This window comes from Acinonyx jubatus, chromosome E3 (assembly GCF_027475565.1).
Source record: "Acinonyx jubatus isolate Ajub_Pintada_27869175 chromosome E3, VMU_Ajub_asm_v1.0, whole genome shotgun sequence".
Lineage (NCBI taxonomy): Eukaryota > Metazoa > Chordata > Mammalia > Carnivora > Felidae > Acinonyx > Acinonyx jubatus.
Genome location: NC_069398.1, coordinates 38,743,095 through 38,769,998, shown reverse-complemented (window position 1 = coordinate 38,769,998; position 26,904 = coordinate 38,743,095). Strand labels below are relative to the sequence as shown.

Genomic DNA, 26,904 nt, shown 5'->3' with positions numbered 1-26,904 from the left:
CTGCGCCTCCCTCCCGTCGCTCTAAAGCTGCTGCTGGAAGTGGTCCCCTCCCCCACTCCCGGCTCCCGGCAGGTGCAGGTGCAGGTCGCGTGGGACCCGCCCGTCCTCCGCCTCCCTGCCCCTCTCCGCGCGCTCCCCTCCCTGTTCTCCACCCCGGACGTCTCCGGGACCCGAATCCACAGAGACCCGTGCTCGGGTGTCTGGGGGACCCGGCGAGAAGCGGGGGGTACGAACAAGGAGTTGCGTGGGCGGTTCCGGGCGGTGCTTGTAATGGGGAAATGCAACGGGATGGGGGGCGCTGCAGGTGCCTCCAGGGGAACCCTCCCCGCGGGATCGCCGGCGCCCACCCCTGCAGAAGGCGGGTGAGAGCGGGTGCTGTGTCCCCCACGCGGGGGAGGCGCCGGGACCCGAGCCGCCGAGCCGCGCGCGCCCCCTCCCGGCCGCCGGCCGCCTCAGACCCGGGTCACTGAGTCGCGTGCGCGAGGGCGCGGGCCTGTTTCGTTTGGTCTTCATCCTACCCCGGTTTCTCTTTAGGCGTCTGAGTTAGTTGTCGTTGTTTCATCGCACTGTCACTCCTTGGCCTACCCTGAGGTGACACGGGTTTAGCCACAAGGCTTTTTTGAATTATTTGTAACAGTGAAACGAATGTGAAGTGACGCAAGTGTTCATCAGGGGATGAGCGGATAGGCCAGTGTTCTCTATGCCCACGATGCAGCATCATTCGGCCCCAGAAGCTGCCAGACACAAAAGGACAAACATTGTATGGTTCCATTCGCAGGAAATGTCCACAATAGGCAAACCCATCCAGACAGAAAGGAGATTAGTGGGTGCCAGGAGGGGTTAGGGGAGGCTTGAAAGGAGATGTGGACTTTTAATGGGTGTGGAGTATCTTTCTGGTGTGATGCAAATGTTCTGGAATTAAGGAGTGGTGATGGTTGCACGACCTTGTAAATATACTAAAGCGCCCAGAATTGTCCACTCTAAAATGGTGCATTTGGGGGCCCCTGGTGGTTCAGTTGGTTAAGCTTCCGACTTCAGCTCAGGTCATGATCTCTGGGTTGGTGAGTTCCAGCGAGGCGTGGGGCCCTCTGCTGGCAGCAGGGCGCCGGTTTTGAATCCTCTGTCCCCCCTCTGGCTCCGCCCGTCCCTGCTTGCACGCTCTCTCTCTCTCAAGAATAAACATCCCAAAATTAAAAAATGGTGCATTTTATGGCATGTGATTTAAATGTCAATTTAACATGAAATGAAAGCCTGTGCGTGGTTCAGTCGGTTAAGCATCCAACTGTTGATTTTGCTGAGGTCATGAGCCCAGGGTCCTGGTGGGATGGAGCCTGAGTCTGGCTCCTGCTGAGTGTGGAGCCTGCTTAAGATTCTCTCTCTGTCTCTGTCTCTCTCTCTCTCTCTCTCTCCCACGCTCTACCCCTCGCCCCTCCCTCTCTCAAATAAAAAGTAAACTAAAAGAAGAAATGAACAATCAAGAAAGTGGCAGCTTTATTAAAATTACTCCCTCTGCAGGTGCCTGGCGGGGCTCAGTCGGTTAAGCCTCCAACTTCCGCTCAGGTCATGATCTCACATTTAGTGAGTTCGAGCCCGGCATCTGATTGTGTGCTAACAGCTCAGAGCCTGCAACAGGTTTCTGATTATGTGTCTCCCTCTCCCTCTCTCTCTCCCCTCCCCCTCTCACACTCTCTCTCTCTGTCTCTCTCTCTCTCAAAAATAAACAGTAAAAAAAAAATAAAGTAAAATAAAATTGCTCCCTCAAACATGGTTTGTACTGGGGAGGTGGATGGGGAAATGGATGAAATAAAGGAGATTAAGAGGTACAAACTCCCAGTTACAAGCCGCGAAGATGAAAAGTATAACATAGGGAATATCTTTAAAAAAATTTTTTTTAATGTTTATTTTTGAGAGAGGCAGAGTGTGAGGGGGCAGGGAGGCAGAGAGTGAAGAGACACAGAATCCGAAGCAGGCTCCAGGCTCTGAGCTGTCAGCACAGAGCCTGATGCAGGGCTCGAACCCACCAACTGTGAGATCATGACCTGAGCCAAAGTCAGATGCTTAACCGACTGAGCCACTCAGGTGTCCCTAAATATTTTTTGTTCCTTGACTTTAGACATGCATTTTGTGCATATTTTCATTACCTATTTCACACTAAAATCAGTTTAAACAGGTCACTGGTATATTTTGTATGATCCTCATTGAACTCATTGAACTCAGGGGTACTGGCTCCACTGTATGTACAATTTTCGATCGGCTGTTACAAGTGCTGAAAAAGTCACTGTCTTTACATAGGCAGGAAGGTATGTGCACCCCAGCGGCTGTAGAAAATCAAATTACAAATGTGCCTTGAGCTCAGGCACACATATTCCCACGAGATGGTTCTCATTCCCAAAGTATTCAGTTTCAATGTTGGCTTAAATATAGCTTGGATCCTTTTTTTTTTTTTTTTTTTTTTAGTAGTAGCTTGGAATTGAAGCCAAGCTATTGTTGATGTGCAAGCTGGCAGACAAGGCCACACATCATTCAATTTCCTGGTTCATATATATTTTTTTAACGTTGTCCTTTATTTATTTTGAGAGAGAGAGACATAGAGTGAGCGGGAGAGGACAGAGAGAGAGGAAGACACAGAATCCGAAGCAGGCTCCAGGCTCTGAGCTGTCAGCACAGAGCCCGATACAGGGCTCAAACTCACAAAACATGAGATCATGACCTGAGCTGAAGTCGGATGCTTAAGCGACTGAGCCCCCCAGGCTCCCCTGGGTCGTAAGATTTAATACACAGATGACTTAAATTACAACGCTTGAGGAGCACCTGGGTGGCTCAGTGAGCTAAGCATCCGACTTTGGGTTAGGTCATGATTTCACGGTTCACAGGTTCGAACCCAGCCTTGGGCTCTGTGGTGACCACTCAGATCCTGAAGCCTGCTTCTGATTCTGTGTCTCTCTCTCTCTCTTTCTGCCCTCTCTCTCTGCCCCCCTCTCTCTGCCCCTCTCTGTCCCTTGCTGCACACACTCTGTTTTTCTCTCTCAACGACAATAGAAAAAAAAAAAAGAAATGACAATGCTTGTAAACATAATCTAGTTGGTTGTCACTGGTTAGCAGAGGCCGAGGAGACAGCACAAATAAATACCTTGGTAATGTGCACTAGATCCTGGACCAGAGAAGGACATCAGTGGGAAATCTGGTGACGTTTTAGTAAGTTTGAGAGCTGGGAGTTTGGAAGTTTAGTTAAAGAGATTATATCAATGTTCATTCCAATGGTTAATTATATTGACTATGTTAGTCTGTAACATTAGGGAAAACTGGGCTGAGGGCGCGCCTGGGTGATTCAGTCGCTTAAGCGTCTGACTCTTGATTTCGGCTCAGGTCGTGATCTCGTGGTTTGTGAGTTCGAGCCCCGAGGTGGGCTCTGCACTGACAGCGCAGGGCCTTGGGGGGGGCCAGAAAGGGAGATGGGGACACAGACACACAGTGGGGCTGTGCGACAATGCAGGCAGAGACTGGCCCGATGCACCCGCCAGCCAACGCGTGCCAGGAGCCTCCAGCGTGTGGAAGCGGCCAGGCCAGATGGGAGCCTCCCCTAGAGCCCGCGGAGGGACTTTGAATTCTAGAACTGTGAGAGAATAAAATGTTGTTAAGTCGCACAGTTTGTGATCCTTCGTGACAGCGACTCCAGGGGACTAATACGCCCACATTGGATTGTCCATAGTCTGTAAACGTTGGAGGAACAAGGTCCAAGCCACCGGCAGTGAGGAATATAATTGGGGCCAACAGGAGAGAAAGACGGCTTTTACTTTACAGTTTGCTTTGTAAATTTCTCTTCTATGTGAAACGTTTACCAGATGATGATTTCATCTGTCTGTTAAACTGCTAAGACCTACACACACACAATTAAGGAGAATCCTTTGGAGCATTTCAGCAGTATTTCAGTGTATGTTTCAGGGGCACTGCTCACGTTCACGATGCTGTTCAGCCCTCACTACAGTCTATTTCCCAAACCTTCCACCCGAACAGAAAACCGTTCCCCATGCCTCCTGCCCACCTGGGCCACGGAATTGCAAGATAATAAATTTATCTTGTGCTACGCCTCTAATTTTGTGGTAATTTGTTATGTAGCAATAGGTAACTACTCCAACCTCCTTCATTCATTGATTTACTCATTCACTGTATTTATGGAGCGCCTGCTTGGGCCGGGCACCGAGGAAAGAAGAGGGAACCAAACAGACACAGATCTCTGCCCTTTCTGGAGCCTGTGTTCTGGGACGGAAGGACACGATGCCATTGTAGCTCGGTGGGGATGGGGTGGGTGGATCAGGTGATGGGGTGGGTGGACCAAGTCATGAGGGGAGACAGGGAAGGCGCCAGGCACTGCTTGGTTTCTGCTGATTTCTTTTTTTTTTTATTTAAAAAAAATTTTTTTTTTCAACGTTTATTTATTTTTGGGACAGAGAGAGACAGAGCATGAACGGGGGAGGGGCAGAGAGAGAGGGAGACACAGAATCGGAAACAGGCTCCAGGCTCCGAGCCATCAGCCCAGAGCCTGACGCGGGGCTCGAACTCACGGACCGGGAGATCATGACCTGAGCCGAGGTCGGCCGCTTAACCGACTGCATCACCCAGGCGCCCCTCTGCTGATTTCTTATTTTATATTAAGGCACATACAGTACCTCTTTTTGTTTTCTATTTAATGTTTAGTTATTTTGAGAGACAAAGATAGAGAGAGAGCGGCAGAGGGTCACAGAGAGAGGGAGAGAGAGATCTCATGTCCCACACAGGCTCCGCATCAGCACCGAGCCTGATGTGGGGCTTGAACCCACAAACTGTGAGATCAGACCTGAGCAGAAAAAAAAAAAAACAGTGGGTTACTTAATGGACTGAGCCACCCAGGTGCCCCTTATTTCATCTTTTTTTTTTTTAATGTTTAGTTATTTTTGAGAGAGAGAGAGAAAGAGACAGAGAGCGAGTAGGGGAGGGGCAGACAGATAGAGAATCCCAAGCAGTCTCTGCACTGACAGCACAGTCCCCCAAGCTGGGCTCAATCTCACCAACAGTGAGATCATGACCTGAGTTGAAATCAAGAGTTAGACGCTTAATGGATGGAGCCACCCAGGAGCCCCTCTGGTAACTCATTTCACCTTTCTGCCAGCCCTTGAGGGAGCTGTGTTCTGATTCCTATTGTACAGACAGGCCCAGAGAGGTTAAGTAACTTGCCCGAGGTCACATGGTAAGTCGCGGAACTGGGATTTGAACTAGTGCTCCGGGGGAGCCCAGCGCATGCCCTTTGGTCCCATGGCTGCAGGTGGAGACTCCTGTGTGGTCCTTGGGGTGCCCAGCACCCTCATAGCAGTCATGGCTGATAATTTATTACGGATTCATCTCTGGGGAGTGGTGCAGAGGGGCACTGGGGAGACAGGCAGCAGGGTCCCTGGGGGGCAGGAGGGTGGGCAGGGGGGCGATGAGAGAGAGTGGGCCTGCGCAGGCCAGAGGGAGGTGACCCAGGCCAAAGTCAGCACACGCCCCTCTGCTTCCTCGGGTCCCCAGAGGAGCATCTTCACAAAACAGCAATGGAAAGTGGAAACCTGCCCCCCCACCCCCAGGCACAGCTGGATGCCCACATCTGTCTCCCCGGACACACCCAGGTCTGCTCTTGCCCCCAGCCTGGCCCCTGCCTCCACCTTCTGTCCCTCCTCCCGCTCCCACCCTGCCCGCAGGGACCCGTGTCCACTCCACCTCATATCCCTTTCCTCGGCTGCCCCTGGCCTGAGCTGAAGCAGTTTGCATATTTTTGCCCTGGACTTTGAGTGTAGTTCTTCTCTTTCTCAGGCTTATAGGTGATTGTTCTGGGGCAGGGCGTAATCAAGTGTTCTAGAAAACCATGCAGCCGGCTGCTGGGGCCAGAGCCCAGAGGTGACTTAGCGGCCTTCTGTATGGCATTTTCATTCCTTGTGTACCTCCCCTGTCCCTGCGGGTCCCTGCCATGTGCTTGGGCATGTCCTGGGCACAGGGTGGCAGGGGTGGGCATGTAGCTTTGGAGAGGAGGAAAGTCAGAAAGGAGAGTGGCCGGCCCACATGACGGCTCTGGCCACTGTCCTGCAGCCACTGTCCCCTCGAGAAGCCCAAGCACCCATGTGCAGCTGTCTGCCCAGATGGTCAGGACCCAGCCGGCGACCGAAGCGTCTCTATCTTCTGCCCCTGCATCTAACTCAGGACCACAGGGAAACCCTGCTCTGCCCGGTCCAGACGCACAGGGCACCGCTTCCGGTCAGTCACTCCCAGCTTCTCTGGGTCCACAGCCTCCAGCCGGCGGCCTCTTTCCCCGTGAAGCTTTCCGCTGCCTCTGTCCACCTGCCAGTCTCCATCAGATACACGGACGCGGCAGAGGAGACAGGGCAGTGGCGGGCTCCACAGACCGAGGGCTGGACGTCACCCCGCCTGGCAGGTGCAGGGGGCTCAGCAAGGGAGTCCTTGGATCAGCCAGGTCTGCATCTGGAGGGCTGGGTTTCATCCCGAAGCTAGTAGTGCTGTGTGTGTGTGTGTGTGTGTGTGTGTGTGTGTGAAGTGGGGGTGGGGGCTTAGAAACTGAAAATGATGGAGGCGGTGAAGGCTAGAAACGAGGTTACCGGGTTTGGTGCCTTGTCCATGCTGAAGGTCCCTTTCAGGTCAAGGGCAACAGGAAGGGGGACGCTCAAGGACCTCACTTAGTCACCAGGCTGAGGGGTTCCGGGGCTGTGAGACCCTGTGACACAGTAAAAAATACATGGTCTCTGCCCATGGTTCCTAAGACAGAGCTCCCCAAACCTCTGTGATTTCCTGAGTGATAGGGGTGCTCGCTCTAATATTTGGTCTTTGACCTTGGATCCTGACACAGGACTCAAATCCCCTGGAATTTCCTGGGTGGCAGAAATGTCTTTTTTTTTTTTTTTAATGTGTATTTATTTTTGAGACAGAGACAGAGCGTGAGCAGGGGAGGGGCAGAGAGAGGGAGACACAGAATCCAAAGCCGGCTCCAGGCTCTGACCTGTCAGCACAGAGCCCGTCGAGGTGCTCAGACTCATGAACCTCGAGATCATGACCTGAGCCGGAGTCTGACGCTTAACCGACTGAGCCACCAGGCGCCCCGTGTCTTTTGTTCTAACGTGGTGACTCTAGGTGGGCTTCTGGAGAGCTTCAGGATGAGGGCTGGTCACCAGATAGAAAGGCCAAGGCTTCATTAGCAACTTGGAACTCGCAGCCCTCCTCTGGGGAGGTGGGAAGGGCTGGGGACTGAGATAAGGATGTGTCCCGTGCACGGGACAGTCCCTGGACCACAGGATTCGGGCAGGTACGCACAGGGAGCTGTGCAGAGGGTGGCACACCCAGAAGTGGGGGGGGGTGTCTCTCTCCTCCCCCCCCCCCCCCACCTCTCCCCGTGCGTCTCCCCGGCCGGTGTTCCTGTGGTACAGCCTTGAGCATAAACCGGAGATCTAACAAGTAAACCGTTTGCCTGGGTTCTGTGAGCCCTTCTGGCAAATTAACGAACCCAAGCGGGGGGCCGTGGGATGCCCTGATCTGCGGCCAAGTGGAACAGAAGTGTGTGGGTGACCTGAGGCCCCGCTGTCAGAAATTGTCCCCTGAAGCAGCGGGTCTCCTGGGACTCAGAGCCCAGCTGTGGGAAGGGGTTAGGCGCTTAGTAAGCACTCAATAAATGTGTGTTCGGTGGCTTTTGTGTTGCCCTAAAGTTGACTTTGTTCAGACCCAAGACGTAAAAGCATGTCTAGCATGCTGCCTCACAGCATTCCTGCCCTGAGGAAGGGGACCCTCCCCTTCTGCTGGGGGTGGGGGTGGCTTAGAGAGCATTCCTGTCAACACCTTTCGAGGCTCTTGTTTGTTTCGTCCGCAAGGCAAGGGGGTCAGGCAGGGCCCAGACCCCCACGGGGAGAGGGTGGGGTGGCCGGTTGGGAGGGGCCTCCGGGCCTCAGGCCAACGACGGGCCCCATCTTCTCCTGACCTGACCTGTGCCTCCCCCAAGCTACCCCAGTCCGCCAGGTCACGTACTCCCCAGCCTACGCCAGCAGGCCCGTGGGGCCCCCCGGGCACTGATCCCAGGCCTGCCCTGCCCTGTGCCAGGGGACGGTGGTGAGCTGTGAAAGAAACGACGGCACCCACGGCAGGAAACACACCGCAGGCCCTGCGGCTGGGGCACAGCGAGCCCAGGCCGAGCCTACAGGATGGAGACGGGGAGGGACCGCGGGGCTCAGAGTCCTAGGGTGACGCAGACGGGAACCAGAGAAAAGTCAGGGATGCTTGAGGTAGCCTGTCGCACAGAGCTCTTCGGGAAGAGTGGGCTCCAAGGCAGAGGCTGGCCCTGCTCCACCCTCTGCAGGGACCAGCTGGTGGCCTCACGGTGGTGACTCGGGCCCTCTCAGCCCCGACTCCCACAGGCCATGGGGACGGCACAGTCCATCCCTAAGGCGGGTGGCAGGAAACAGGTGGACAGTGGAGGTCCTCAGAGGGCAAGCTGGGCATGCGGCAGAGGGGTTCGGGGCTCCAGGGACAGGGTCCCTCTGACTCCCCCAGCACGGCTCCGGCCAGGCAACCCCCGGCAGGCGTTAGAAGCCAAGGGGACCCTCGGGTCACCTGAGGACGCCTGGCCTGTGACCGTCAATGCCCCTCCCAGGTGTCCTCGGTCCCAGACCAGGGGGAAGCAGTGCCCTCCCCATAGGCTCCTGGAGCCTTTGGCCATCGTGGGTGCACCGAGCGAACAGGGGGAATGACTGGGGTCCTGGTTCCTGTCCCCTAGCGGGTGGCTGGATGTGGCCAGGCCTGGCTGAGCGAGAGGGGCAGCTCTTGGGTCTCACGCTGGCGACCATTTGGGGCACTTCTCCTGTCACCTTATCCCAAAGGTACCAGAGCTCAGCCCTGTGGGGAGGACACCCCACGTCGTCTTTCTTCCTACACACTCGACTCTCCCAGACCCCTGGGACCCGCCAGGGCCACGTGTCAACCTTACATCCCGAAGGGGTAACCGGGACAAGAGACCAGGGTGCCGACTGTCCCGGAGCCCACCGGGCTGCCGCGGGCCGGTCCCTGTGTGTGGGGGGGTGTCTGTGGAGGTCCCACGACCCACCTGGCCTCTGGCTTGCAAGTTGCCTCTGCAGGCCTGGGGATGTTCACACCCCCCACAGGACTCTTTGCGGGGGACCCACCGCCTCCTAGGCTCCCAGCCGCGGGCCCCTCACCGCCCCCCTGGGCCCAAATACACCAGGAACCACCACAGGCTCCTCTCCATCCAGCCCACATCTTTGCTCCGCTGGGGCCGAGGCCTCGGCAGCAGGCAGCAGCTGAGTGGAGGGCCACCTTCCGGCCTGGCCTCCCCCCGTGGCGGTCCTGCCCAGGGATGGAGACCATTCTCCTGGGGTCAGCTTCCTGTCCCCCTGACCAATCTGGGGAAACTGTCCTCTGAAAACCTCCAGTGGCTGCCAGCCTGGCCCCCCCGCCTTCTGTACCCCACACTGTGCAGCCCGAGGCCTGGCCCATGGCCCCCTCTTCTCTGTCCCTGGGTCATCTGAGGACACACACCAGTGGCCCCCTGACCCCTCTTCCCTGTTCACCAGTTTCATCTGGTTTCTCATCACCCTGATACCCCTCCCCCACCTTGGGGTGCCCAGCAGGACCCACAGAGGGCAGGCTGAAGGGGGGTGGGGGGGGCCGGGCCACTCCAGGACTGCTGGGTGCAGAAAGGAGCAGCTTAACCCACTGCCATTCCCTGCCCAACTCCCCCCACCCCCAGCCAATTCAAAGGCACGCATTCCTGGACATCCCAGATGCCCCTGGTCCTCACCTTTTGTTCCCTGTCGCCCCTTCAGAAGGAAGGTCTGATGTCTGCACGTGGAACGTTTCCCTATCCCACCTCGGCCTCCCTTGGCTAAGCTGGCTGTCCTGTCCTGACCACAGACGCGCTGTGGGACCCCACATCTCGATGGAGCCGGTTCCCTGCCAGTCCCTGTGCCCTCATCCTGGAAGGAAGTCCAGCCCTCACCCCACAGGCTCCCGCAGGCTCTGGCTCCACCAGACCTGGAAGCAGACCCACTCGCGAGTGGGCATTCCTCCCTCCTCCCTCCTGAGGCTTATTGGAGAAGCTATGGTTTTGCTGAACCCATGTGACACTTTTCTGAGGTCATCGCGGTCCTGATTTCGTTTCATTTCTCCACCTGCTCTGAAATAAAAGCAGTTTAAAGGTTCCTAGTTTGTGAGACGAGTAAGGATTCCATCCGAGGGTGAGGGAGAGAGCCAGAGAGCTAGCCCCGGTGCAGCTGGGAGAGCAGGGGTGGTGCCGAAGGCAGTTCTGAGCTCACTGTGTAAATACAGCCTCAGGTCCGGCCGGCGTCCAGTCCTGCCCCCCAGTCTGCAGCCCCCACCCCGTACTCATTATAATCTCTGCAGCCAATGTTTTTGGCCAAAGACCCTTTCCTTGGGAGCTTGCAGCTGGAGCCTTTGGTCCTGGGAGACGTCCTGGAGGAGGTGACACTGTGCCTGGGAGGGCAGGGACTGAAATGCCCTTTTGCAACGACCATCATTTGTTATTTGCAAGACCTGGAGGTTCTACAGCAACCCTGGAGCCACACAGTGAGGTAGCTGGGGTTGGGGGCGGGGAGAGAGGAAGAGAGAGGAGAGAGAGGAGAGAGAGCGAGAGAGAGAGTGCACAAGAGCCCACTCACGGACAGGCCTGGGGTTCTGCTTTTATTGGGATCAGGGATGCGGGCCCAGGGTTTTGCAGGCTCACTCTTTATTGCTGAATTTAAACCATAAGAACAGGGGACACCTGGGTGGCACAGTCGGTTAAGCGTCCGACTTCAGCCAGGTCACGATCTCGCGGTCCGTGAGTTCGAGCCCTGCGTCAGGCTCTGGGCTGATGGCTCAGAGCCTGGAACCTGTTTCCGATTCTGCGTCTCCCTCTCTCTCTGCCCCTCCCCCGTTCATGCTCTGTCTCTCTCTGTCCCAAAAATAAATAAATGTTGAAAAAAAAATTAAAAAAAAACCACAAAACATAAGAACAGGAATCTAAGGCTTCGGAAGAGAGAGAGAAAAAAAAGTGGCCCAAATGGTCAGCTATAGAAGTCCACCGAACTCTCTAAAACAGCAGAGTGGGGAGGTGGCCTGGCCCTTTTCCTAGGGTGGCTGGCAATGTGTTCTTGTGAGATAGCCTTCTTTGAAATGGACGCCTTGGCGATCAAAGTTCAAGATGGGCACCTGAGTCAGAAAAAAGAGAAAGGAAACCACGGCGGGGGGGGGGGGGGCTTACGCTGCACCCACCCCGTTGATGCCTCCATCAGAGGATGTGAACTACCTGGGGAGCTAATATGCCAAAAGCAGGGACAGGGCACACTGTCATCCAGAAAGTGCACTTCTCAACAGGATTACGGTAAAAAATCCTATAAATATTGAGGTGGGAGGAGAGTCTGGAATCTAGTTTGTAGCCGTCGTCCCAGACTTGAAGGGTCCAGCTAGGAAAATAGGTCGGTCATCTCAGGGGCCAGCTCAGGGAATCTGTTCAAGGATTTGGGTAACGCCACGAAATATTTTAACGTCTTGGGCCATCTAGTGTCGGGGGCAACCCGATCCGGTGGGGGCCTGCAGAAGAGGCCGTCAAAGAATTCACCTGAGGTGGAAAAAGGACATAGAAGTTTCCTGCATGCACTGCAGGGGAGCAGTGGGAAAGGCTGCAGAGACGCTGCCAGTAGCCAGGAGGGGGGAGGGGGGCTGCAGGAAAGGGGGAAGGCGAGGAGGGACAGGAACATGCGGGATTTTCCTTTTTGGCACCTGGATCTGGGTGTAAGTAATCCACTGGTCAGCTAGGGCTTACGGATATTTCGAGGTGGATCGCCTAATGCGCCGGTCTGTCTTCAGTCGGGGGTCACTGTGGGCCCTCCTTCCTCACTCAGGCTTCCCTCGTTCAAGCTGGTGGCCTGCAAGTGGCCTGTACCTGACGTCAGTGGGTGTGAACCTGTCCGGAGCTGGCAGGTTGCTCCATATCTCATCCAACCGGTCTTCGTCCTGAGGACAGGTCAGGTCAGGTCAGAGTCGTGTCTCATTTCAGGAGGTGCTGACGCAGGCGGACTCCCAAGGTCAGGCCTCCAGCCCCCACCCCCCAGCTATGGGGGTACATTCCAAGACCCCCCCGTAGATGCCTGAAACTGGAGACAATAGCAAACCCTACGTATACCATGCTTTTCCTATGCATAGATGCTTCCGATAAAATTCGTAAGTCGGGCACGGTAAGAAATTAACAATAACTAATAATAAAACAACTGTAATAGAATAAAACAATTATAATGACAGTAATAACATAATTTGACAATAAACTTCATATTAAAAAATAAGCAAGGGTCTTAAAATAAAAAAACATTATAATATCTGCATTACACATGATAGAACAATAGTAGTTCAAAGCATAACAAGGCCTGTATGAAACTGGCCCCTCTCTCTCAGAATGCCTCATTGGCCTATACTCACCCTACGTCTTGTGACGGCGTCACATGACGCAACGGAGGTTAAAGACTGGGGCCGACGACAACGCCGTTCCTGAGCTCTGAGTGCCGCCACGTGGAGGGGATAACTAGGGTACATCTAGGGCTCAAAATGTCCTCGGGTGAGGGGAGGGCGGGCAGCGGCAATCTGGCAGCCGTGCCTGGTCTGTGGCGTGAACGTCTCTGGTGACCGTCCTGAGGGGCCCACCGGCAACAGGCACGAAGACTGTCCCCCCGCGAGCTGCTGTGGTGGTCCCTCCGAAGTTTGGATCGAGTCGCCCCACTTGGGCCTGCCCGGTTGTGGGATGGGCGGTTTTAGGTCTCAAGGATCCCAGGTCAGAGGGCGGGAGAAATGCTGGAAGTTTGGAGTTGTAGCCGGCTACTGGAAGAAACTAGAATTCAGGATCTAGCCTAGGTGAAGACAAACATCAAAGATAATCCGCGGTGCTAGAATATACCTGTGAAGGTGTGTTACTGAAGCAGACCTGTTCTCTCTGTAATCGCTCCGATCTGTGGCAAGGACAACCGTAGCAAGGCTATTTTGTTTGCAAATTCAGTCTAGTTGCAATAAACTCGGCTCTCTTGTTTATGTGAGTGCAGCAAGAATAGGGACTGACCATCCAGGCTCTTTCAAGTCTGCTTTCCTGGAACTTTTCAAAAGGAATCTCAGATGGAACTCTGAAAAGCCTCTCCAGGCTAAGAAGCCAAGCCAACACCTCCCTGTCCGATCTTACCTAGAATACCTATAAATTTGGGGGGCAGTCCCTCTTCGTGAGGTTCCTGGGCCTGTCAGGAGGCAATCTTCCTGACTCACACGATAAGGCTGTTGGGAACCCCGGCAAGGTTATCAGGCTGATTTTTCCAAGGGTTGGTTCCATACAGTCACTCTTTGTTCCTTAGCGCTGTCTGGTCATATCTCAGTCTATGCGCGTCGTTCTCAGATATGATATTCTAGCCAAAGCCTTGGTAGTATGACCAGTGTTTCCAATAGTGTCCTGTCGCAAGGAGAACAGATTCTTATTGGACTTACACAAATGCGTTGCTATGAAAATATAAGCATACTTACTGGGAGTTTCCAGAGTCTGGAGGGATGAGGTAGGGAGAAAACGTAGCTGCTTTATCTTTGTTTACAAAGGTAGACTTCACAGCCTGCCGTGAGTCATAGCTGGTTTAAGACAAAGTTTCCTTGAATCTGGAGAACAAGAGAGTAAAGAACCAGCAACGTTTCAAACAGAAGTCATAAAAACGTGTAAGGATCCTCATCGGGTCCGTCCGTCCCCTGAAATTAATCCTTGTTGATCCTGCCCTTTTGTCAGCAGGTTTTACAAATCTGGTTTTGCTTTCAAGTTCTGTAAATTCTTTCGCAGTTGAGCGATGCGATCTGAGAGTTCTCAGAAACCTGTATTCTAAAGCACCTGTCCGTCCTTGCTATGAATTTCTATGCAGACGAAACAGTTTTCCAAAAGCATCAGAGTACAGCAGTAACTGTCTGTAAATGACAAAAGACTTGAAGATGGACATGGTTAGAGAGCTGATGGAAGTTTATTACAACGCAGCTCACACGGAAATCTGGTTATTTTGGGGACACACAACATTTTAAGGTGATAACTGGGATAATGACTGATAATATTACGTATCAGATTTTTTGCAGCTTCAGATAATTTCTGGAACACTTATGTTAATAACGTATATCCATACAAGGATATTAAGAAAGAAGTTACAGCATTATCTCTTATTTGAAAATGCTTCCCATTAATATAACGTATCAAGTAAGACTAGTTGAAATTAAAAGAATTTTTAATGTTTGTTTATTTTTGAGAAAGAGAGAGCGAGCGTGCATGAGCAGGGAAGGGGCAGAGAGGGAGACACAGAATGCAAAGCAGGCTCTGGGCTCTGAGCTGTCAGCGCAGAGTCCGATGCCGGGCTTGAACCCATAAATTGTGAGATCATGACCTGAGCTCAAGTCTGACGCTTTATCAACTCAGTCACCCAGGTGCCCCTGCCCCCTCCAAGCCTATTTTTATAGCGCTTATAATAGTGATTCTGGTTTTCTCCTTTTTCATTTTGAAATAATCAGCTTCACTTTAGGACAAAATTACTTTGGGGAAGCCAGGCTGGGTTGGTCAGTGGAGCATGAGACTCTCGGTCTCGGGGTCATAAGTTCGAGCCCCATGTTGGGTGTAGAGATTATTAAAAATGGGACAAAATTACTTTCTTTTTACTTATTATTTCTAGTAGTTTAAATTATGTATATTAATTAGAATGATTAATCTTTACAAAACTTATTTTCTAGTGAAAACTAAGAAGTAAGCAATTGTGAACTGCTACACAGCATTCTCTAGGTTGCCAAATGTATGATATTTCTTAATTCCTAAAAACATAACATTTCCTCATAAGGCAATTTTTTCCAATTAAACTGCAGAGGCGTCAACCCATAATTACGGGGAGTGCCCTGTGAAGAGTAATTCTTTGGACTCAGAGTCCAATGGGGTCTCCTGAGGGGCACCCGGGGGGCTCAGTCGGTGAGCATCTGACTCTCGAGTTTGGCTCAGGTCACGATCCCAGGGGAGTGGGACGGAGCCCCGTGTCTGGCTCCGCGCTGAGCATGGAGTCTGCTTAAGATGGTCTCTCTCTCTGCCCCTCCTCCCTGCTTGTGCACTCTCTCTCTAAAATAAAAATTAAAAATAAAATAGTACTAGTCAATACTACTAGTGAACATTAAAACTAGTGCATTAAAAAAATGGGGCCTCTCGTGGGTTGGCAATAAAGAGGGGATCGTTTGGTTGCCACGGCATAGAAACTATAAACCCATCGGACCATGCCAAATTTGCACAGGAGACGGGCCTCATCTCGATGTTTGCTGTTGCCTGTGGGCCTTGGCAGAGATCTCGGCACGGGCACGGTGCCAGGCAATAAATATCCCGGTGAAGAGGCGGAGGCCCAGGTAGGAGTCTCCGTGGCTCCGGGGTCCTTCGCCTTCCCTTTCCCTCTGTCTCCTCCCGAGAGGCCTTGATAACCCTGTCAGCGTTTCCCTTGGTGGCAGGGAAGCCAGAACATTTTGGATGGTGTCACCGTGAGACCTCCTTGTAGGCCACTCTCCTTTCCAGGGCGTCCCAAGAGACCTCCCCGGGATCGGGGTCTGCCTCCACTGGCATGCTATGTGCAGGCTCTTTGGGAAAAGCCCCAGGCCTCTGGGCTGCTACACCAAGGCTTGGCATGCTGGCATGCACGGCACTGAACGATGCCTGGAAGCTTCTGCGGGGTTTGCACCTATCGAGGAGCTGGTATATTAGGATGTGCTGGCACCAGAGGTCCAGAGCATTCACATCTGTCCGTTAATTTTTGTAGTGGTATCATACCAGGAATAGGACCCACATCAGGGGATGAATAGTGACAGCAGTGAGTGAAGCAGTGACAGAGAGACCGTGGCCTTCGTTGTATTTTCCCTCTGGTGGCATCACAGGTTTCTGGTTACGAGGCTATTTGACTCCTCTGGGTGAGGACACGTGGTTAGGGCACGACCCGCTGACTCAGTGGTCACTGGCATATGTCTCCTGTCCCGCTCTCCCACGGGCATCTTTTCCTTGGGCCTTCAGCCCAGAGCCTCTCCGCGGGCAGGGACGCCAGCCTGGCGATCCAATCTGCCCGCCTCCGTTCCCCTTGGCCTTGAGAGGTGCAGAACCCTCACACACATTAATAGCCAACTAAGGCCTTTATAATTAGTGGTCTAACGAGATGATTAGACCGCATGGCCTCGATCACACCGCTCCAGGGAGGCCCGCGGATAATTATGGCGGCTGTGACCTCTTGGGTCAGATACTGCAGGCAACACACAACAGAGGCGACACGCAGAAGCGCAGAGCAGCGTGTGAGGCTGCCCGTGAGCAGTGCTGCTTCCCCAGGCTGTGTTCCCGAGTCAGGTAGGGGTGAGTGAGCAAGCCGCGCTCCCCTCAGCTAACCACAAGGGCAGTCACGCAACCCTGCCGGCGACACTGGCCGCTCTGTGTGTGGTCGGAGCCTCTCAGTCACCGGTGTCCCAACTGGCCCAGCCCTGTGGCTCTTACTATGACTGCAAGACACCCTTTGGCAATAACCATCAGGAAACTATGAAAAAAAATAATAATAAAAGGCTTATTACGTCAGGACCAGAAAATTATACAACATACCTGGGGCCAGGCAGTGAGGTCTCTGGGAAGCAGGGACAGAGAGCCCGAGCATGGGAGGGCAGGCTCGCAGGCCTAGGGTTCTGCTCTGGTTGGGGTCCAGGGTGGGGGCCTAGGGTTTCATGAGCTCACTCTTTATTGCTAAATTTAAAACATAAGAGCAGGAGGGATGCCTGGGGGGCTCAGTTGGTTGAGCATCTCTGTTTGGCTCAGGCCATGGCCTCACAGTTCACGAGTTCGAGCCCTGCATCGGGCTCTGTGCTGACAGCTCAGAGCCTGCCTGGGATTCTCTCTCTTTCCCTCTCTCTCTGCCTCTCCCCTGATCATGCTCTTTCTTTCTCTCTCTTTTTTTTTACACTCTTTCTTTCTCAAATAAATAAACTTAAAAAAAAAAAAGTAAGAGTAGGAATTTAAAGCTGTGGGGGTGGACAAGGGCCCAAGTGGTCAGTTACTGAAATCGACCAAACACTTTAGGACAAAGGAGCCCCAGCTGGGGGAGGTGGCCTGGCTCTTTAGTGTGGCTGGCAATGTGTTTGAGAAAGCCAGATATATATATATATATACACACACACACATTTTTTTTTTTTTATTTTCCAGTGGATGCCTCTTTGAAACGGATGCTTGGCCAATCAAATTAAGTCAGGCACCTGCATTACCAAACCAAACACAACGTTCAGGGCCTACACTCCAGAAGCATTTAGGTTTTCACCATCTTTTTGTATTACGAAATTGCACCAACACTGTATTTGTAAGAATGTCTCTGCTGGACCTTCAGCCTGTAGGCGACCCTCCAGCAAGCAGCTCCCCGTGTGGCTCTGGGGCTCCGCAGTGCAGGGCTAAGGTGATGCCAGGTGGGGGGAGACCACTTTACATTTTCTTACTATATCCATATCCATATCCGTATCCGTATCCATATCTATCTATATATTTACGTTGTGGAGATAAGCTTAGGAATCCCCCGGGCTTAAACCAATGGGTTAACAAGGCATAAAGAAATACAAAGTCATAAAATGCCCACACCTGAGTTTGGGTAAACCAGATTAGCACTCCAAGGGGGGTGCAAAGATACTCCGAGAATAGGGAAGTACAAAGGTGCCAGGATTAGGGAGATGCAATGCACCCCAAAATAGAGAGGGGGTGCAGAGCCCCCAAAATAGAGAGAGAGAGGCAAAGGCCTGAAATAGAAATGGCACAAAGGTGCCCAATACACAGGAATAACAAGATTAGATATTCAGGGTGAAAGCACCCCAAATTTACTACTATAACAGAAAGCTGCTTTTATAGGAGAATAGGGCCAGGTTAGGTAAATGGTGAATTGGACTTTGGATCACTGTGCTGCAGGCAAAGCAGCCCAGAGCGGAGATGGTTAACCAAAGAAAAGGTGCCTTATTAACCCTGAGGTTATTCCCCCTATCTGTCACCTCCCCTAGGCTGGCAAAGATAAACAGGCACAGAGCCTCCTGTCTGCTGTTAACAACCATCTACCCATCTGACCGGTGCCCTGATTTTGTTTTCTATTGACCCAAACCCCAAACACCGTATATCTTTAAAAAACCCCTTTTCGCTCATGTCCACAAGTTAACGTTCACACCCATGTGTGAACACACCCATTGTCTGTACACACCCATCACGTTTGCAAGCCTTCTGATCTGAATAAATATGGGGCAAGGGCTCTTATTCGGGGCTCTTGTCTTTTTCCCAGACGTTAGCCATCTCTCGTTTGAATCCTGCGTCTGCTCTTTTGCTGGCCAAAAGAGAACTTTAGACTTAGAGTCTACGACTATATACATATATAATATACTATATATATACTATATAGTATGTATATATTACTATACTGTATGTATACTATATAGTATATATATATTACATATATTATACATATAATCTATGTTTATATATATAGTTCTATGTATAGTTCCATATATTATAGTCATATATATAGTTCTATATATAGGATATATATATATGATATATATAGTTCTACATATATATGATATATATATATAGTACTATATATATGATATGCATATACAAACTATAGTTAACTATCTAGACAGATATACACATATACACACACACATACATGCCTCTTTTGTAAGGTTTCTTTTATTTTTAAGTAATCTCTACACCCACAACCCTGAGATCAAGAGTCACATGCTCTACTAACTGAGCTAGCCAGGTACCCCTCTAATTTTATAATTCTTTTTTAAGTAGGGTTCGGGCCTAGGGTGGAGCCCAACGTGGGGCTTGAACTCATGACCTGAGGTGACACCAAGTGTTGGACACTTAACTGACTGGGCCACGTAGGCACCCCTAATTTTATAATTTTTTATAAGTTTATTTATTTTTGAGAGAGAGAGAGAGAGAGAGAGAGAGAGAGAGAACAAGTGGGGAAGGGGCAGAGAGAGAGGGAATCCCAAGCAGGCTCTGTGCTGATCGCATGGAGCCTGATGTGGGGCTTGAACTCATGATCTGTGAGATCATGACCTGAGCAGAGATCAAGAGTCGGATGCGTGAGTGACTAAGCCACCCAGGCACCCCTGATTTTGTAATTTTTAAGTGACGGGATTTCATGGGTTGATCTTTTACTTTTCAGTGGTTTTCTTGTTTTTCCCAGTGTTTTTAAATAAAAAGATGCCAAGCCTGGTAGTCATAATTCATCTGAATTTTCATAAAACAATCCTAAGAAAATAAAGTTACTGCTTTTAAAGCTGTAGAAATTTCTGAATCATAGAGAGCATCCACCCCAAGAAGGAGTCGGGGGTGGGGGAACATACTGACCTGGGCCAGGACGTGCTGCACGAAGGCTGCTGTGTGGTGTGCGGCCAAGGAGGCAATGCTCCCAAACGCTGTAGACCAGGACGGTCCCTGTGGCCTTTCCTCACCAGGTTCCTTTCTAGTGTCTTACTTCTCCCGGTCCTGGGCACAGGAACAGAGTCACAGTCCAGGGGCTTGGATCTGAGGCATCTTTGGGGCCCCCGTGCCGCTGGGAGGCTGCTCAGGCAAACACTCTGCTTGCCGAGAGCCTGGCCTGCCCGTCCTGTGCTGAGGCTGCTAGTGCTGGCCAGGCCACACAGCCCAGCCGGGGCCTGGAAGCTACAAGGCCTGGCCAGGAAGGTGCTTGCGGGCCTGTGGGACGAGCTGGGCTGCAGCTGAGGCCTCCAGGCCAAAAGGAGACACCGGAGACCCTCCCAAGTGGTTGGGGGCACTGTATCAGCCCCGGGAGCTAGCCTTCTGCTGGGGTCTGGTGCCCCTCTGGAGGACAGGGTGTGATTCTTTTCCAGACATCCCCCCTCCCCACCTGTTCACACCCTCCTTGGCCACTTCTGATTGGTAGGTGCCTATTTGTTTGTGTCCTGCACGGCTGGAACAGGAGCTCCAGGGCCCCAGGTCCAGGACTCAAGGGGTGGAAATGCGAGTGGCCCCACTCACCCCTGTCCCAGCGGCCACCGACATTGTTTCCACCTCTCAGGCTCCGCTGGCCCAGCGGCCTCAGCTCCAGAGGAAAGGGTGCATCCACGGCGCTGCGACAAGGCCACGAAACAGGAGGCTGAAGGCACAGCCCAGGCCTGTCCACCTGGAGAACAAGCAGAGGCAGGGTGCAAGCTGATTCTTAGAGTGGATGGAAAAGCAGCTACAAAAAAGGCTGGTCTGGGAGGCTCTAGCAAGCAGTTTCAGGTTTTATCCTGAAAGCATTGGGAAAGTTTTAAGCATTTTATTTATTTATTTTTTCCCCACGCTTATTTACTTATTTTGAGAGAGAGAGAGAAAAGTGCACGGGGAGGGGAAGGGCAGAGAGAGGGGGAAAGAGAGACTCCCAATCAGGTTAGGTGCTGTCTGTGCAGAGCCCGACGTGGGGCTCGATCTCTTGAACCGTAAGATCATGACCTGAGCTGAAACTGAGGGTTGGACACTCAACTGACTGAGCCACCCAGGTGCCCCTTAAGCATTTTAGAAGGTTGCATTTAAGGACTATTACTCTAACAAGCTAGACGCTGAAGTGTTAAACAGTATCCGTCTCTGGAGGATGGAACTGCCTGTGCTCGTTTCTGTTTATCTGTGTTTTCTCATGTGTCCTCCAGTGACAGTGGCTGACAGATATGTATCAGTGTCCTGAAGCCGCCATAACACACTGCCCCACACTGGGAGGCCTACAACAGCATGGATTCATTCTTGCCCAGTCTAGAAGCCACAAGTCCTAAATCAAGGTGTTGCGGGGCTTTGCTCCTCCAGAGGCGGCTTCTCTGCCTTTCCCAGCTTTTGGCGGCTGCTGGCACTCCTTAGCTTGTGACCACACCCCCCAATCTCTGCCTTCATCTTCTCATGGCCTTCTCCCAGCATCTGTCTCTTCTACTTAGGATGACACCGGTCACTGGATTTCGGGTCTACCCTAAATGCACGATAATTTTGTCTGGAGACCCTTAACTACATCTGCAAAGTCCCTTATTCCAAATAAGGTTACATTCTGAGGTTTTGAATGGACATGAAGTTTGGGGCGGGGGACACTAGTCAACCCACTACACGTGGGACACAAAATTTGAAAGGAAAATTTAAAAATCCCTCTGGAGGACCCCCGAAAGCTGGAGGGGAAGCCTGGAGGCCGGGAGCCTAAAGAGGAGGCATTGCTGGAGTCCAGGCCCGCCTGTGGGCATCAGCGGTGGGAAGGACAGAGGGCAGCATGCTGGGAAAGCTGTGCAAGCCAAGTCAGTAAGACTCCAGGCTGCTGGCTTTCTGGCTTGGATGAAGGGGCTACTTACCCAGAGGGAATGACAAGAGAAGCAGTTTCGGGAGGAAGAACCATGAGAAAACCTCTATGAGCCGGGTATTGCCTCCCAGCATGACCAAGAGCGACTCCTCTCTGAAGGAGTCCTAAAACTAAAGAATCGGTGGAACGGGAGTTTGTGCCTTCCTGCTACGGTCCAGTTTTCTAATTGTCACATACGCCTAACTGTGCCACTTTGCAAAGGGTGGACCATAAACCTAACACACACATTTCAGGATGTATGGCTTTGTGCATCCTGCTAGTTTAGCCACGTTGTAAATTTCCATAAAAGAAGACTGCAATGTTCAAGCTCACTCATGATGAGTGACATGTCACCTAAAGCCACACTGGCATAAACTGGATTTCATTAAAGTTAAAAACCTTCAGGGGCACCTGGGTGGCTCAGTTGGTTGAGCATCCGACTACGGCTCAGGTCACGATATCACGGTCCATGGGTTCGAGCCCCAGGTCGAACTCTGTGCTGACAGCTCAGAGCCTGGAGCCTGCTTAGAATTCTGTGTCCCCCTCTCTCTTTACCTCTCCCCCACTCGTGCTATGTCTCTCAAAAATAAAACATTAAAAAAATTTTTAAAACTTCATGCATAGAAAGGACACTACCAAAACACAAAAATCAACCCACAGAATGGGAGAATATAGTCACAAATCAGATATCTGATAAGTAATTGATACCAATAATATATAGAGAACTCTTGTAACTCAGGAACAAGAAAACCAACCCAATAAAAAAATGGACGAAGGACCCAAATAGACAATCCTCCAAGGAAGATCCTCAAATGAACAAAAAACACATGACAAGAGGCTCAATGTCATCAGAGAAAGGCTAATCAAAGATACAACAAGGGGCGCCTGGGTGGCTCAGTCGGTTGGCCATCTGACTCTTGATTTCAGCCCAGGTTATGATCTCACGGTATGTGGGTTCGAGCCCCATGTTGGGCTCTTTGCTGACACTGAGGAGCCTGCTTGGGATTGTCTCTATTTCCCTCTCCACTTGCCTCTCTCTGTGTGTCTCAAAATAAGTGAATAAACTTAAATTAAAAAAAAAAGATACGAGATTGCACTTCACACCCGCCAGCATCGCTGAAGTCACAGGGACAGACAAGTGCTGGCGAGGCCGTGGAGGAACGAACGCTCGCGCACCGCTGGTGGGGACGCAAAATGGTGTGGCCCCAGGGGAACACAGCGTGGCGCTTCCTCAAATAGCTTAAACATGGAATTACAGATGACCCGGCAATTCTAATCCTGGGTGCACACCTGAGAAATAAAAGCAGACGTGTACACAGAAAGCTGTACGCCAACATTCACAGTAGCATCGTTCACAACAGCCCAAACGTGGAAACTCAAACGTCCACCAGTGAACGAACGGACAAACAAAAGGTGGGAATGTACATTCAACGGAATAGATTCGACCGTGAAAGAGAAGGAAGCTCTGACACATGCTACTACATACAGAAACCTCGAAAACGTTGCGTTCAGTGCAATAAGCCAGGCATAAAAGGAGAGAGAGTGTGTGATTCCACGCATAGGGGACCTAGAAGAGGCAAATTTATAGACACAGAAAACAGAGTAAAGGTTACTGGGCTGGGAGAAGGAGGAAGAAGGAGTTATTGTTCACGGGGACAGTTCGGGTGATGAAAAGGGTCTGGAAAGGGATGGTGGTGATGGTGGCAAAACACTGTGAATATACTTAACGCTACTGAACGGCCTGTGAATAGTTAAAAGGGTACATTTCAGGGTGTGTGCATTTTGCCACTACACTGAATTCCACCTCTCACTTACCAGGTTAGCAGAAATTGGGAAATACAGCAACCCACTCTGTTGGCGAGGCTGCGGGAAAGCAGGCCTTCTCATATTTTGCTTGTGGGAGGAATCTGTCATTACCAACAAAACTCCATGCCTTTACCTTTCGCCTTAGCAATCCTGCTTCTAGAAATTTCTCTTGTAGGTACACCCTCAACAATACAAAAATACCTCTGACTTGGTTACTCACGGCAGCTGGGTGTGTAACGATAAAATATTAGAAACAATTTAGATGCTCATACATAAATGAGTGATTGAATCGAAGTCCACCCACAGATCTCTGTAAGTTGATGTGGAATGATTTCCAGGCCATATTGCTAAGTGAACAACAGGAAGTGTGAAAAAGTATCTAGAGCGTGCAACTTTGCATAGGAAAGAAGGGGAATTAAGAAAATACACATTTGCCTCCTCACCTGAGCAAAGAGTAACCTAGGAAAGAAAAACCTAAGAGGACTGAGATTGATTCCAGAAGGTTAGTTGGCAGGAACTGCACGGGGTGGGGAGGGAATGAGAGAGAAGCCATTGCTCTGAACGTACCTTTTGGTACCGCCTTTTGGAATCAAGTTATCGCTTCGAGTACTCGAAGAAAAGAAAATAGATCAAACCTTCAAGGAAGAGGAATCTTCAAGGGAGGAAAAGTCCTAAAATGTAATACATACAGAAACAAATGAATCAAAAGCATTATTTCAAATGAATAACACACACACACTCAAGGGTGAGGAAAAAAACAGTAACATAAGCAACTTTTGAATATAGTATTCAGAGCATATGCCCCCAAGCTAAAGGCAAAAAGAACTCCACACAAATATTTCACTCTAATCGGTAGGCTCCCCACCGCTCCAGACATAGATGAACAAATCTGAAGCTACTTTTTGGAATTCTAGGAAATTGAACAAATCAATCAATCGATGGGTGAATCGGGAGCCAAGTTCTGAGGGCTGGAGAATAGTTACAAACACCGGTGGGGGGATGGGAGGGGGGGGTCGGGGGAGGAGGAGGAGAGGAGAGAAAAACCCTGCAGCATTAGGTTGGAATTAGAGACGTAAACTCGGGGGTGTGCACATCTTATCCATTTCCCAGCTTTGTTTTCCAAGAAGGCCCAGAAGTAATGATGCCACATGAAGTCTAAGTATGCCTACAACCCTTATCTTGGTTTGTGGACACATTTTTCTCTGTTTCCACCAGATACTTCTTCTTTTTCCTTTTTGAAAACTACCAGGGGAAAACTAGAAATTTTACAGCAGAGAAACCACATTGACCACTTCTTCAACACATGAATCAAAGTCAGCGTTGGCAGTAATGGAACTCTTGGGAAGAATGTCCCTCTTCATATTGGGTACTGAGGACACAGCATTCATTTCCATGTTTTTCCCACCCAAAGCGCGGAACCTGAATCTAAACATGATGAAACATCAGACAGACCCAACTTGCGGCACATTCTGCAAAATAAATGGCCTGTACTCTCCAAAAGTGACAATGTCATGAGTTACAAACGAAGAATTAGGAACTGTTCCAGATTAGTCTAAAAAAGACACGACAACTGAATGCAATGGATACATGGTTTTGAAAACCTGTTGCTATCAAGGATTTGTTGGAACAATGGACAACGTTTCAACAAGGCCTGTAAATTACGTAGTGTGTCAATCTTATCTTCCTGATTTTGAAATCTGTACTGTGGATGTCAGGGAATTCACCGTTCTTCCCACTGGAAAAGGAGGAGAACCCTCACCCATGGGGTTGTCATGAGCGTCAAATGCAGAACTTGGCCCCAAACAGTAGGTAAATACAGGGAAGGATAATTATGGTAGGAACGAGTCTCAGGGGAAGCGGTGGGTTTTAAGATACCACCACCCTACACCCTCAACTTCAGAAACACCAGCTCGGGCCCAGAAAGACTGTTCCCTAGGCTACTCAGAGGTGCTTTTGCTCACGGGAGCATTACCCACAGGTGCCGGGTTCCAGGCAGCGGGTTTAGAACAGCGCCCAGGGCCACCGCTCCCGCCCGAAACCGCGGGCTTCCTGGTCCAGCTCCTGAGACGGGTATTTGGTAAAATCAAATACAAAGCCCCAAAGTCAAAGGGGCGGCAGTTGATTACGGGACCTCGTGAGGGTGCGAGACGCCCCCCCCCCCCCCCCAACCGAGGTAGGGGCGCGGCCAAGGGCGAGCCCAAGGTCGACTAGCAGGTGGTGGTCTGAGAGGCTCAGCGGCTTTCAGCTGTGCTGGGAGAGCGGGACTCCTCCTCGGGTTGCAAACGCGGACTTTAAAAAGGTAACAGGAGGCACTCTGCAGAGGGGTGAAGAATTTGGGGGTGTTTGTAACGTTGTTGCCCTGCTACGTTTAACGTGTCCCGGGTTCTGTAGAAAACGGCATCGGTGCCCGGCCGCCTTACCCGGAGGAACTAGTACGAAAAGTATCCCCCAAGGCAGCCAGCCGGCCCGGTTCAGCACTATCTGCAGCGGTGGAAGCTGCCAACCCCCTCGGCCAGCTGCCGTGGCTTTTGCCTCAGGCCCTGGGCCTGACGCCGGGCTCTGAAGTTAGGAGTGTACCCGCCGCCTAGGGTCTGCGGGGGCTTCTCCCGGGTGCGGAAGGCCGGGTGCGACGCTGCCGCGGGCTCGCCGCGCGAGGCCCGTGGCCACAGGAAAGCAGTTAGGTCGCTGGGCTCGGACCCTCAACTCCAAACATGGGGAGACAAAATGGCGGCCGTGCCTCGGGCCGAAGCCACATACGGGTTCCGCGGCACGCACGAACTGCAACTCCCAGAATGCTCTGGTTAGAAAGTGGGAGGGCGAGGAGCGCGCTAGCGTCCCTCGATGTGGCGCTAGGCCCCCATGCCCCGCCTCCCCCCCCGGCGGAAATACTCCGAATACGTGGCCCCCTCTGGTCCTCTCACCCGCCCTTCCTCGCACTGGCCGCAGGGATTCGTAGTTCCCTGGCAGCTGCGTTGAACCTCCCTTGGGTCTTAAGAAACTACACTTCCCGAAGTGGCCTCGGCGCCTGCGCAAAGTGCCGCGGGACGTACTACGGTTCCCGGCGGGCCCTGCGACGCGCGCGGGTGCGTGCTGACGCGCTTCGTCGGTCGTGCTGACGTGCAGCGCGGCCCAGGCGGGGTGCGAGTGGCGCAGTCGGAGCCCGCTGCGGCCCCTGAGGAAGCGACGAGGCGTCTGTGTCGGCTGAGGCAGGCGGACCGGCGAGGCGAGGCGGCAGCCCCTGGCCCCGAGGGACTCGGGAGCGTGAGCAGCGGCAGCACCTCTCCCCCTCGGAGGCGGCGGGCGGAGGCGGCGGCGGCGGCGGGTGAGAGGGTGAGGGAGCGCGCGAGCCGGGTGGGGGAGGGGCGGCGGCCCCGGCGCGAGGCCAAAGCGCGCGGAGAACGGTCCAGGCCGCCGCGCGCACGCGCGCTCGCCGCCCCTAGCTCACGCGGACGCCCTCGCTCGCCCGCCTCCCCTCCCCCTTCCCTTCGGTTCCCGTCGCGCGCGGGCTTTTACCTGCCTTCCCCTCCCCCATGGCAACGGCCCGCGCCGCCGAGGGCTCTCGGGCTCGCGCGCGCTCGCGACGAGGAGGGGGGAGCGCGCGCCTCGGCTTCTCACCACCCCCACGCGTGCGGCCGAGGAGGGCCTCCCGCAGCTACCCCTTTCGACGTTTTCTCGGCGGGGA

At 52.3% G+C, this 26,904-nt stretch overlaps 2 protein-coding genes across 2 annotated transcripts in view; one reads left to right on the top strand and one right to left on the bottom strand.

Annotated features, from left to right (window-relative positions):
* Nucleotides 1-12,326: 12,326 nt before the first annotated feature.
* Nucleotides 12,327-26,754, bottom strand: LOC106978773 (uncharacterized). Its single transcript, XM_053213294.1, has 5 exons — nt 26,736-26,754; nt 26,144-26,662; nt 20,105-20,249; nt 19,454-19,591; nt 12,327-13,698 (listed from the first exon to the last, which is right to left on the bottom strand). The coding sequence occupies exons 1-5, from the start codon at nt 26,752-26,754 to the stop codon at nt 13,677-13,679; spliced, it is 843 nt and encodes a 280-aa protein (XP_053069269.1). The 3' UTR covers nt 12,327-13,676.
* SRRM2 (serine/arginine repetitive matrix 2) overlaps nt 26,425-26,904 on the top strand; it is an 18,146-nt gene continuing 17,666 nt past the window's right edge. The window contains exon 1 of the mRNA XM_053213645.1: nt 26,425-26,552. The gene's annotated coding sequence lies outside the window, so the exon portion shown is untranslated. The remainder of the gene's footprint in view (nt 26,553-26,904) is intronic.

Coding starts and splice junctions, on each gene's coding strand:
- LOC106978773 (XM_053213294.1), bottom strand. Junction 20,250..26,143: donor GCCAGTGCGAGGAAGGGCGG/GTGAGAGGACCA, acceptor CTTGTTCTCCAG/GTGGACAGGCCTGGGCTGTG. Junction 19,592..20,104: donor CGGTGGCCGCTGGGACAGGG/GTGAGTGGGGCC, acceptor TCCTGTGCCCAG/GACCGGGAGAAGTAAGACAC.